The sequence below is a fragment of the Ochlerotatus camptorhynchus genome, unplaced genomic scaffold (genome assembly GCF_037179485.1).
Source record: "Ochlerotatus camptorhynchus isolate MF236.1 unplaced genomic scaffold, CSIRO-AGI_Acam_v1.1 ptg000232l, whole genome shotgun sequence".
Taxonomy (NCBI): Eukaryota; Metazoa; Arthropoda; class Insecta; order Diptera; family Culicidae; genus Ochlerotatus; species Ochlerotatus camptorhynchus.
The window spans coordinates 4,643,921-4,655,372 of NW_027040722.1; the positions used below are offsets into that span (position 1 = coordinate 4,643,921).

General features: G+C 43.5%; 1 protein-coding gene and 1 pseudogene across 1 annotated transcript; one reads left to right on the forward strand and one right to left on the reverse strand.

Moving 5' to 3' along the window:
• Positions 1–486: 486 nt before the first annotated feature.
• Positions 487–1,691, reverse strand: LOC135704245 (negative elongation factor E-like; annotated as a pseudogene).
• A 954-nt stretch (positions 1,692–2,645) lies between these two features.
• Grp170 (Grp170 co-chaperone) lies at positions 2,646–7,820 on the forward strand. The gene is made up of 3 exons (XM_065225648.1): positions 2,646–2,975; positions 3,067–3,412; positions 4,606–7,820. The coding sequence occupies exons 2-3, from the start codon at positions 3,069–3,071 to the stop codon at positions 7,106–7,108; spliced, it is 2,847 nt and encodes a 948-aa protein (XP_065081720.1). The 5' UTR covers positions 2,646–2,975; positions 3,067–3,068; the 3' UTR covers positions 7,109–7,820.
• Positions 7,821–11,452: the final 3,632 nt, after the last annotated feature.

The following is an 11,452-nucleotide window of genomic DNA, read 5'->3' on the forward strand; positions in this document are numbered from 1 at the left end:
GTCACCTCGTGTGAGGTGACTCTCCGTGCAAATCAAATGAAGAGTCACCTCACACGAGGTGACTATTGTCACCTCACCGGTGAGAGAGAGTCACGTGACTCGCAGAATAGGGGGGAATGAATTCCACAATTTTTGTGACAGCACATCAGTCCCTTCGCGATTTTCACGACATTTTTTAATGTCTCCGCGATTTTCGCGACTGAAAGTACAAATCCGCGACAATTCGCGAAATCCGCGACAATTCGCGACAGCCCTGCCATTGGGATCCGTCTAAGGAATCCCCATCGGGATCCGTATTCGGATTCCCCATAGGGATCCGCACTCGGATTCTCCATCGGGATCCATATTGGGATTCCCCATCGGGATCTATTCGTATTCTTATCGGAATCCTTGGTCGTATATACCATCGGGATCCATGTTCGGATTTTTCATAAAATGCACTTCGGATTCCCCATCTGGATATATTATTTTGTTTTCCCCATCGATTCATCTGGTCCTGTCTACGGATTCCACCTCTGTATCCATGTTCGGATGCCTCTTCAGAATCCGTGTTCAGATCCCTCATCGGGATGTGTTCGGAATCCCCATAGTGATCCGTCATCGGATTCTCCATCGGTAAACTAAAAACAAGTAAAAATGTTGATTCATGATACCACGGAATAATGGAAAGTATACTTACTTGGCGGTTTTCTGCGGTGAAAATATGACAAGCAATGCATAAGGTATAGAAAAAACGTGACGAAACGGTGGATATTTTTTCCTGAATTTCGCGTGACGTACTTAATACATGCTTCCTTAGAGACCGACCTAAAGCTGACCCCGTCGCCGAAGATCCTGCATCGTTGATTGGGTTTATCTGCGGTTGTCGTCTTGCCAGCAGAACCTGCAGTGCAATTCCTCCAACAGTTTTGCTGTGAATCTGAAACGAAAAAATAATAGTCAACACACGTCTAGTTTTCCCCAAATCATACCAGAAATACCTCGCTGATAGCACGATCATCCGATTCGGTTTTTGGTAAACGTAATAAATCCCTTGCCCTTTCCATTTTCCAGACATTTTATGTTCAATATTTCACCGAACTCAATGAAATGCTTTTTTAGGAAGTCCTCCGTCACTTTGTTGCTAGAAACGTAAACCGTATTGCCCGAACGAGGCTGGCCCCGGGTGATTCTCCAGCTTTACCCGCTTGTTCCTCTTTATGGCGTTCATTTGCAAACTGCTGATACAGATTTTGCACGCGAGCCGGATCTTTCTCCGTTGGCGTATCGGGGCTAGTAGGTACAACCGGATTGGCGGGAGGTGTTTCAACTGATGAAAACGATTGATACGACTGAGTACCGGGACATCTGAAGCCATCACTTCGTTCGAAACACTGTAGCAGGAAGGAGGAATTTGTTTTCCGGTTACTCTCCTGCACCTGCGCTGCCGACTTATTATGAATGTTTTTTAATGACGGCTGACATGACAGCAGAGACCGCACACTGAAAAAAAAGGATAGTACAAAGTGGATAAGAAATATTAGGTGGGTTTGAAAAGATTAGATGAGAATCAAAGATATTTAGAAAGGATTAGAAAATATTAGCTAAAGTATTAGATATAAATATTACAATGTCTTGCCCCTCGACAAAATATTAAAATTTGAGAGAGGTTTATTTCGGTGTTTTTGAGATTTCATAATTTTATACCCCATTCACATCACGTAATATAGGCTGTCTTGCAATGAGCATTCATACATAGGATTTCCAGTGAAAACTAGATGTATGAAAGCTCATTGCAAGACAGCGTATATCACGTGATATACGCTGTAATGTGAACGGGGTATTAGCATAGAGGTAACTCTAAGACCACTGGGTCCCGAAGAAAATCATTATTATTTTTGGCTCACTCAGTACCAGAACAACGGTCCCAAGCAGTCCCAAGCTATTTCACTCACCCCTGCATGTTCTGCATGAATCCACACACCCCTGATGTTATCTGTCAAACTTTCATAGCGAATCAAAACAAACATAGTAGTAATAGAATTTCAACTAGGATAGGGTACGTTAATCGTTTGCTTGGGACCAATAGGCTACTAAAGTGGTGAGCCAATTTAAAATCGTTAGTTTCGTATTGATTGTTGGTATTAGTGGAACATGTATTATCTCCTCGGGGTGCATCGCCGTGTAAAGTTGTTTATTATTTTCCTCTCACTATTATTTTCCTCTCAATATCGATCAACGTTATTCAAGCTGAAGGCCGGCGCACAATGGATACGCTTTCAGGTTTTTTGACAGTTTGCCCATGCATTATCTGTCAAAAAATTAGGGAACATATGATTTGACGTTTGGGTTGTGTCGTTTGACGTGTAAACGTTTAAATTTGATCGCGTACGCGTACACGTCAAATGACACAACCGAAACTTCAAATCTTATGTTCCCTACGAGAAACTCAGCCAGAATGTGGCGGCCATAAACGATCGTAAAATACTGGATAGTTAGAAAAAAAAATAATTTGAAACGTTGCTGACCATTGCGGTTATCTTAAGTTTATGGTAGTCTATACTGGGTCTACTCGGCTCGACTGGCAACTCTGGCCGGGTTTTGACACATCAGCTGTGGTCGGTCGTCGGTCTGTCACTTTTGCAGCATCGTTCTCGTTTGACAACCGCGCTGAAGTCTCGAAAAGAAACACGTCAGTAGATCGGATCGGTGACCAAGCGGAGAGAGCTTCTTGGGGTCCGTTTTCAACTCCGCCGCGACGCAGTGCACACTTTCCATGGGGAATCGGTGAATTTCAGCAGCCTTTTTGCGTTGTTCGTATAAATTACTAACAATCGATCGCGTAAGGACAGAGAGAATTGAATTATCTTACGTGTTCAGGTTATCCGGTGAAATTGCGGTGTGGGGTGGTACTGCACAAAAAGTGAAAGTAGTGCAGAAAATTGCGTTAGTTTTTCCATTTTTACGATTGTAGCAGTTCCCGCAGGGCAGTCCAGGTAGGTGTGCGATACAATTAACCTTTATTAGTTTGGAGTTTCGGTGGAAAAATACTTACGATTTTTTTCTTCTATTTATCCCTCACCCTAGGAATGAAACGACAGGGTTGGTTTGGTGGGGGAAGCGCGTGTCTGCTGTTGGTCACGGTGGCGCTGTGTGCGGTGCTCAGGCCAAGCGACGGTGCCGCCGTTATGTCGGTGGATTTGGGTAGCGAGTGGATGAAAATTGGCGTCGTGTCACCGGGCGTTCCGATGGAGATTGCACTGAACAAGGAATCCAAACGGAAAACACCGACGACGATTGCCTTCCGCAACGGAGACCGTCTGATCGGCGAGGATGCCCAGACGTTGGGTGTACGTTTTCCGGCAAACAACTACGGCTATCTGATCGATCTGCTCGGCAAGACGGTCGATAATCCGATGGTGGAGCTGTACAGGTGAGTGGTTGGAGGTGGTGGTGGTTGTTGTTGTTCTTGTGGTTTATACCTACTTAATTGGGTCAGCCGACAGGGTAGTAACATATGGATCGAAGGGAAGCAAAGCATAAAGATTATTGGAGTCAATTATCAGGATTATAGCAATGAATGCTCGACTAACATTGTTGTTGGACACCGACCTTATTCTCAGTAGGGTCTTTTCGATAGTCCAGGGTCGTGTCGATTACGACAATGTAGGAAACCAAATGTAAGCCAATAAAGCCAGAAACGTATGCCGTGGTGTACCTCAAGAATTTGTGAATTACATCGGAGTCACGACTAAACAGCAATCATTATTTTTCTTTTCGAGAAAGTAGAAATCACCCTATTTCAAAAGCCTGTTCAGGACTCTCAGTATTCTAAGGGAAGATGCATAAATGACGGAGCATTTTACGATGACCAGTCATGTAGAAATAAACGCTGCAAGGGGGAGGGGGTCCAAAGTTGGTGCTTCATCATTCGTTTATGTTTCATGAAGCACCAAATTTGGTTCCCCTCCTCATAGTGGCATATGGCTGGTCACCCTAAAATGCTACGTCATTTATACATCTTCCTTAAATAATCGATGCGTTCTAGTATGACTTTTGAGAAATGGGTTTTTACGGTGAATCCGGGTCAACATCCTTTAATCCGAAGGTCACATTGCCAACTGTCATTCTATGCCAAAACCCATAAGATCGAATGGGTCAATGAAAACATTTTTTTTAATTTGTCGCGTATTCGTATTTAAAGTCGCGGATTTCTTTTGAGAAATGGCGGATTTCGCCATGAAAATCTAGTAACAGCCTTGGAATTCAATACTATCGGAATTTTCTTGGAATTGTTATCACATATCTCTAAAAAATCTTCTCAGTACTTATTTGGAATATTAATTAGAAATTTACCAGAAATCCAGTTCATAGTCGTCATGGAACTTTACATTGAACAACCAACAAATTCATTTCTGATCTCTCATTAAAATTCTTAAAACTACCTTGGAATTTTGCGTAAAATTGACACATTTCCCCTACCCAATGGTGTTGGCCCGTTTCAAATGTTAGGCTAGAAATATCAAACCATTTGGCATACCTTTTGTCTATATAGCCTAGTCAGCTTGGACAAATGCCGACCATCCAGAACTCCTGCTAATTCGAATTCCATGCTTTCTTTCTCAGGAAACGTTTCCCCTACTACGACATCATCGAAGAACCAACCCGCAAGACGGTCGTGTTCAAAACCGGCGACGAGCAATACACGATCGAGGAACTGATCGCCCAGCTGCTCCAGGAGGCCAAGGGCTACGCCGAGGAATCCACCGGTCAAGCGATCACCGAGTGCGTCATCGTGGTGCCCGGCTTTTTCGGACAAGCTGAACGACAGGCACTGGTTTCCGCCGCCAGGTTGGCCAACCTGAAGGTGCTGCAGCTGATCAACGACTACACGGCGGTCGCTCTCAACTATGGCATCTTCCGGCGGAAGGAATTCAACGAAACGGCTCAGTATTTTGTGTTCTACGATATGGGAGCGTACAAAACGACGGCTTCGGTAATCAGCTACCAGCTGGTGAAGGACAAAGCAACGAAGGAAATTTTGCCGGTGGTGCAGGTGCTTGGCGTTGGTTACGATCGGACGCTGGGAGGCTTGGAGATGCAAGTGCGACTGAGGGACTATCTGGGACAGGAGTTCAACAAGATGGGTAAAACTAAGACGGATATTTTCACGAACCCCAGAGCCATGGCCAAGCTGTTCAAGGAAGCTGGCAGGCTGAAGAACGTGTTGAGCGCCAATACGGAGCACTATGCCCAGATTGAAGGTTTGCTTGATGAGCAGGACTTCCGCCTGTTGGTGACACGGGATCGGTTCGAGGAACTGTGCAAAGATTTGTACGCAAAGGTCACGGCTCCAATCGATCGGGCATTGTCCTTGTCCGGACTGTCGTTGGATATTGTCAACCAAGTGGTGTTGTTCGGAGGTAACACTCGTGTGCCAAAAATTCAGGAAGTTCTGAAGGCGCATATCAAGCAGGAACTTGCCAAGAACGTCAATGCCGATGAAGCTGCCTGTATGGGAGCTGTCTATCGAGCTGCCGATTTGGCCACCGGTTTCAAGGTGAAGAAGTTCGTTGTCAAGGATGCAGTTTTGCACCCGATTCAGGTTGTATTTGCTCGGGAAGGCGAAAGCGGCAGCACTAGACTGGTCCGGAGAACTCTTTTCGGTGCCATGAATTCCTATCCACAGAAGAAGGTGATAACGTTCAACAAGCACACAGATGATTTCGATTTTTCGGTGGATTATGCTGATTTAGAGCCGGTACTCGGAAAGGACGAAGTTGCCAACTTGGGCTCGCTAAACTTAACCAAGGTCAGTTTGATGGAGGTGGCCAAAAAGTTGAACTCCAACAAGGCCGACAATGTTGAGTCCAAGGGAATCAAGGCTCATTTCATTCTGGACGATTCCGGTTTGTTCTCGCTGGCCAACGTTGAATTGGTTCTGGAGAAAACGATGGAAAAGGAAGACGATGAGAGTACTTTGCAGAAGCTGGGTAACACGATAAGCAAACTGTTCTCTGGAGACACCGACGACGATGAGAAACCAGCGACCTCAGAAGAAGCATCTAAAGAAGATGTCCCGAAGGAAGGAGAGCAGAGTGATGGAAAGAAATCCGAGGAGGAGAAATCGGCCAACGCAAGCAGTGCGGAAAACTCCACTGCAGCCGGAGAGAATGAGGCAACCAAAGGGAACAAAACGGAAAAACCAAAAATTGTGACAATTAAAGAGGAAATTCCATCCCAGGTGGAAGTGCTGTACATTCAACCATTGGATGGATCGGAATTCGAAAAATCAGTGAGCAAGATCAAGGCTCTCAACGAAGTGGAAGACTCGAAGAAACGTCGCGAGACGGCATTGAATTCCTTGGAAAGTTTCGTCATCGATGCCCAGGTTAGGTTGGACGAAGAAGAGTATGCGTCGTGCGCGACCCAAGCCGAAGCCGATTTGATTCGGAAGTCTTGCTCGGAGATATCCGAGTGGTTGTACGAAGGCGGATCTGATGCCGATGCCGAGACATATGAAAAGAAGCTGGAGGAACTGCGTACCATTGCGAATGAGGTTTATGCGCGCCACTGGGAACACAATGAGAGACCGGAGGCTTTGAGTGCTCTGAAGCAGATGATCACCGGAGCGGACGGATTTTTGGACAAGGCGAGAAACTTTACCAAGGAAGGAAATGCAGAAAAGGACGTCTTCACCCAGGTTGAAATCGACACCCTGGAGCGAGTAATCAAAGAGACGATCGAATGGGAGAAGACCGAAGTGAGTGAACAGAAGAAGATGGCCCGGAACGAACCAGTCCGATTGACGGTCAAGGATATTACCGACAAGATGTCTCTGTTGGACCGGGAAGTCAAGTATCTAGTGAACAAATTGAAACTGTGGCGACCAAAGGTAAAACCTACCCCTCCACCAAAGGTGGAAAAGGATTCCAGTAAGCAGGAAGACCAAAAGACGGAGGAACAAGGAACGGATGATGCCGAACAGGTGATCGAGGAAACGCCTAAGCAAAACGATGGTGAAGAGGAACCGTCCAGTGATGAGTGGCAGCAGGAGGATGAGCAAGGCGAAATCAAACCCAGTAAAACTGAAGAGCCCAGCGAGGATGACCAGCATACTGAGCTATAGACGGGAAGTAGCTTCGAGCGATAGGTTAGCACAAATTCATTCATCCCCTCCGTTGTTCCCCTCGATTCGTCCAGTATAAGTTATTTATGTTACGTATTCCTGCGGGTTTTCCCACAACCACCCCTCCTGTCGCCCTTAACTCTCAAAACCCCAACGTCATAAAACTACCCCATTTCAATTCAAAATATGTTAAGAATAAAAAGATTGGTTTTTCAAAATCCTTTAAAGCTCTTCAAAACTTGAGGAGGTTGCGGTTTGTTTGAGTTGGATAGATAAAAAAAAAATCTATTCAGAAATGCCGGAGTTATGATAGGTTTAGAGCTTCAGTTACAGATGGTGGGGGTTTGAGAGTTAATCAGTGCATGGGATCATTGCAAAGCATTTTTTGTTTGTTTTTGAAAATTGAAAAGTGATTGACCATTCCGAAGTAGGAGCGTGATGGCTTCGTTCTGTTTTGTTTTCTCGTGTGATGCAACTACCCCGGAACAGGCAGACCAACCTAAAGAAGAGACGACGAAAGATGTCAAATGAGACGAAATGGCTTAAAAGCAGCAGTTTTGTAGGATCAAAACTGGTAAGAAAATTGGATAGGCTGATAATAGTTAAGCTAAAGTAATTGAAGTAAAATCTGTAGTAAACGTATTGATGACTGTTAAACTAAATCGTGACAACAGAATTCTTAACAAAGGGATGTGTGAGTCCTCTAAAAGTAGCGCGTTCGTGTGGTAAGCATTTCGGTCCGAAATTGGCCCTGTACAGCGGTGTTCCGCGCAGTTGTAGTATGTTGAGTGCGATTCAGGTAAAGTACCGGGGCTCCTATCCCGTTTGAATAAGATAGGCAACTAGGACAATTCCGGATTCCATTCGCAGTCAGAGAATGCGTTGTTCACACCCTTGGTGAAGCTTTTATTTTATTTTTATTTTATTTTTTATTTTTATTTAATACATCCATCTGACAATAAGTCTTAATGAACCAGAAGCCATAACAAATACTAAATGTATCTGGAGTTAATAATACGTCTCTGGAATTGAGCAGCAGGTTCCCCAAACTCGAACAACTCTTCAACTGTAGAAAACGTGCGAATCATACTCGTAACAGGTTCATGTTGTCCAAAAGAAGAGCGGTGTGAGTCTTGACGCAATAGGAACGTTGAGCGTAGAAATCTGCTTGGCGCACGAAAGTTCAAGCAAGAGAGTAAGTGGGTAGAGTCAATTTCACCACTTAATAACTTCGCGACGAATGTTGCCTGTTGAATTTGTCGCCGTCGTTGTAACGTGTCCATGCTTAGCAAGCGACATCTCTCAGCATACGGAGGTAAGTTTAGTGGATCTCTCCAAGGAAGTTGTCTTAATGCTCGACGAATGAATGTTTTTTGGATACGTTCTATTCTGATGTTCCAGGAAAGTTGGTAGGGAGTCCAAACAACAGATGCAGTCTCGATAATCGGACGAACGAGTGAACAGTACAGTGCTTTTAAACAGTACGGATCCGAAAAATCTCTTGAGATTCTTGATATAAAACCAAGCTGACGATTAGCCTTAGTGATTACCATTGAACGGTGTAAGTCAAACGTAAGTTTAGGGTCCAGCATTACACCTAGGTCGCTTACTTGTTCTACTCTTTCTAGTACAAATCCATCAATTGAGTAATCGAATACGATTGGCGTTCTTGTGCGATTAAATGTCATGACCACACATTTTGATATACTGACGGAAAGCTTGTTTAAGCGGCACCAATCAACAAATTGGTCTAACATTGCTTGGAGCTGACGGCAATCCTCGACGTTCTTGACAACAATGTATAGTTTGAGATCATCGGCGTATATGAGCACACAACCACTCGGCAAGAGGAGCGTCACATCGTTGAAGAAGATTGTGAATAGCAATGGTCCTAAATTGCTGCCCTGGGGAACACCGGAGGTTGCAGCAAATGGTGATGAAGTGCACGAACCCAGCTTGACACGAAGTGTTCTGTTGGAAAGATATGATTTCAGCCAATCAACCAAACCATCCGAAATTCCCAGGCGAGACATTTTCCGAAGAAGAATACCATGATCGATGCAATCGAATGCCGCTTTCAGATCGGTATAAACGGTATCTACTTGAGCCCTATTTTCCAAGTGATTTATACATGTTGAGGTGAACTCCAGCAAATTTGATGTAACTGAGCGTCCTGGCATAAATCCGTGTTGCGTTGCTGAAATGTAGCTCTTGACATGAAAGAAGATAGCATCGTTCACAATGATCTCGAATAATTTTGAAGCTGCAGATAGACTTGTTATGCCACGATAATTTGTCACGTCACGTTTGTCGCCCTTCTTATGGACAGGGAACATAAAGGAATGTCTCCATATTTCGGGGAAAACTCCTTGGTGCAACGAAGCGGTAAAGATGCGAGCTAGGGGATCAGCTAAAACAGCAACACAGCGGCAAAAAATGATTGCAGGTACACCATCAGGACCCGGTGAAACAGATTTCTTCAACTTCCTAACAGCTTTAACGACATACATATTGCTAACCACAAATGTACGCAAATCGATGAGACCCTCAGGAACATTGCAAGCCGCTCTTTCTACTTCATCTGCGTTGGCGGCTGAATCCGAAAAAAACAGAACCACCACCACCTCCAACGCTCAATTGATGTTCTTGGAGAAGGTGGAAGCAGTGTTCATCCGTTGCATACAGATGATTGAGATTCTGTCAAATGATTGAAAGAATATTTAAATACAAGAGTTATCAACATTTTGTGAACTATTACGGTATATTTACCAAATTATTGATTGTACTGTGGACTGTATGTATAGCATATAATAAATTGATTTTGTATTGAGCTACTAGTGGATTAGATATTGAGCTGCTTGGTTTGGCAATATTAAATTAAATTTCATACTTTCTAGACACAAGTTTATCTTGTTTTGTACAGCCTGTTATTTAACCTGAACACATGATAATGTATACAATACATAAACGAAACCTTCAATCAAAAGGTTATGAATTGTTCATGAATATACCATAAAATTTAAAATAAAATCCTATGACAGCTACTCTTCTATATGACTGGTGGCTATGCAGCCTAATGGTTTTAATTTTAACTTAAAGGTGGTTTAAAATAATTGGACCCAATGATTACACAGTGGAATAACATTGATCTACCAACTATAAAGAATAACTAAACAAAAGCTTATGTTTGAATCAGTTGATGTGTACAGTAATCACTCGATTTTAACACCCCCGTTTTTGAAAATCATTTCCTATGTTCTTCGAAAACCATGCGCTTGTCCAGTGGTGTAATTGCACCAAAGTGCACCTTAAACATCAATCTTTAAGACGAATGAGAAAGATTTTAAAATTACGGTTATGTGTTATCATTGAGAACTAAAAGTATGATGCGCAGAGGGGGCGATAAAATCGAGTCATCACTGTATCCTTATTTATAATATTTAAAATCAGCAATTCCGCAAAGCAAACAACAGGTTTACTCATGGGGAGAAAATCGAATCAAGTGCGCGCAATTGAAATTTGGGGGACGGGAAACTCTATTATAATAGTATTAACTAGCTATTAAAGAATATTTGTTTGTTTATTTGTTTATTTGTTATGGTTGCATCAACAGTCTAGAAATAGTCCCAATGATGTGTTGTTAAAAAGTACAGATTATACAGACGACATACATGTACTACAGTTACTACAGTTACAAACGAAAATAACTAGGAAAGCATTGTCAAGTTACTAAAAATTTATAAGTCTTAAATTTTACACTTAGCTGTTGGGCATCAAGCGCCTCCGGTCAGCAAAAAAGGCAGAGAATCTTCGGTGAAGCATATTCCGTGTCAAGTGGAAATCGAACATCGACGCTACTCGGTTGAACACTAGCTGCAAGCCGTAAATAGCGCTCCCTATGCTATAATTAGTTCGAAGAAGTGGAAGCCTAAGCATAAGACTGTTGCGTAGTGATCGAGTTTGAACATTAATGTTCACTTGTTGCAGAATTGCTTCGCAGTCGATTCTTCCTTGCAGAGTATCGGCGACGGTTAAGGCTCTGAAAACATCTCTTCGGATACGTAAGGGCTCGATATTGATCAATTGGCAGCGATTCTCGTAGCTTGGAAGACGAAGTGGGTATCTCCAAGGCAGCTTACGGAGCGCGAAGCGAAGAAAACGTCGTTGAACAGATTCAATTCGCTCGGCCCCATTATTGTAGTTCGGGCTCCAGACAGCAGAGCAGTATTCCAACGTAGATCGTACGAGAGAGCAATAGAGCGATTTCAAGCAGTAAATGTCCGTGAAGTTCTTAGTAATCTTGAAGACAAAGCCAAGCGTTCTGGACGCTTTGTCGACGACATA

Coding starts and splice junctions, on each gene's coding strand:
- Grp170 (XM_065225648.1), top strand. CDS start 3,069: ATGAAACGACAGGGTTGGTTTGGTGGGGGAAGCGCGTGTCTGCTGTTG. Junction 3,413..4,605: donor CCGATGGTGGAGCTGTACAG/GTGAGTGGTTGG, acceptor TTTCTTTCTCAG/GAAACGTTTCCCCTACTACG.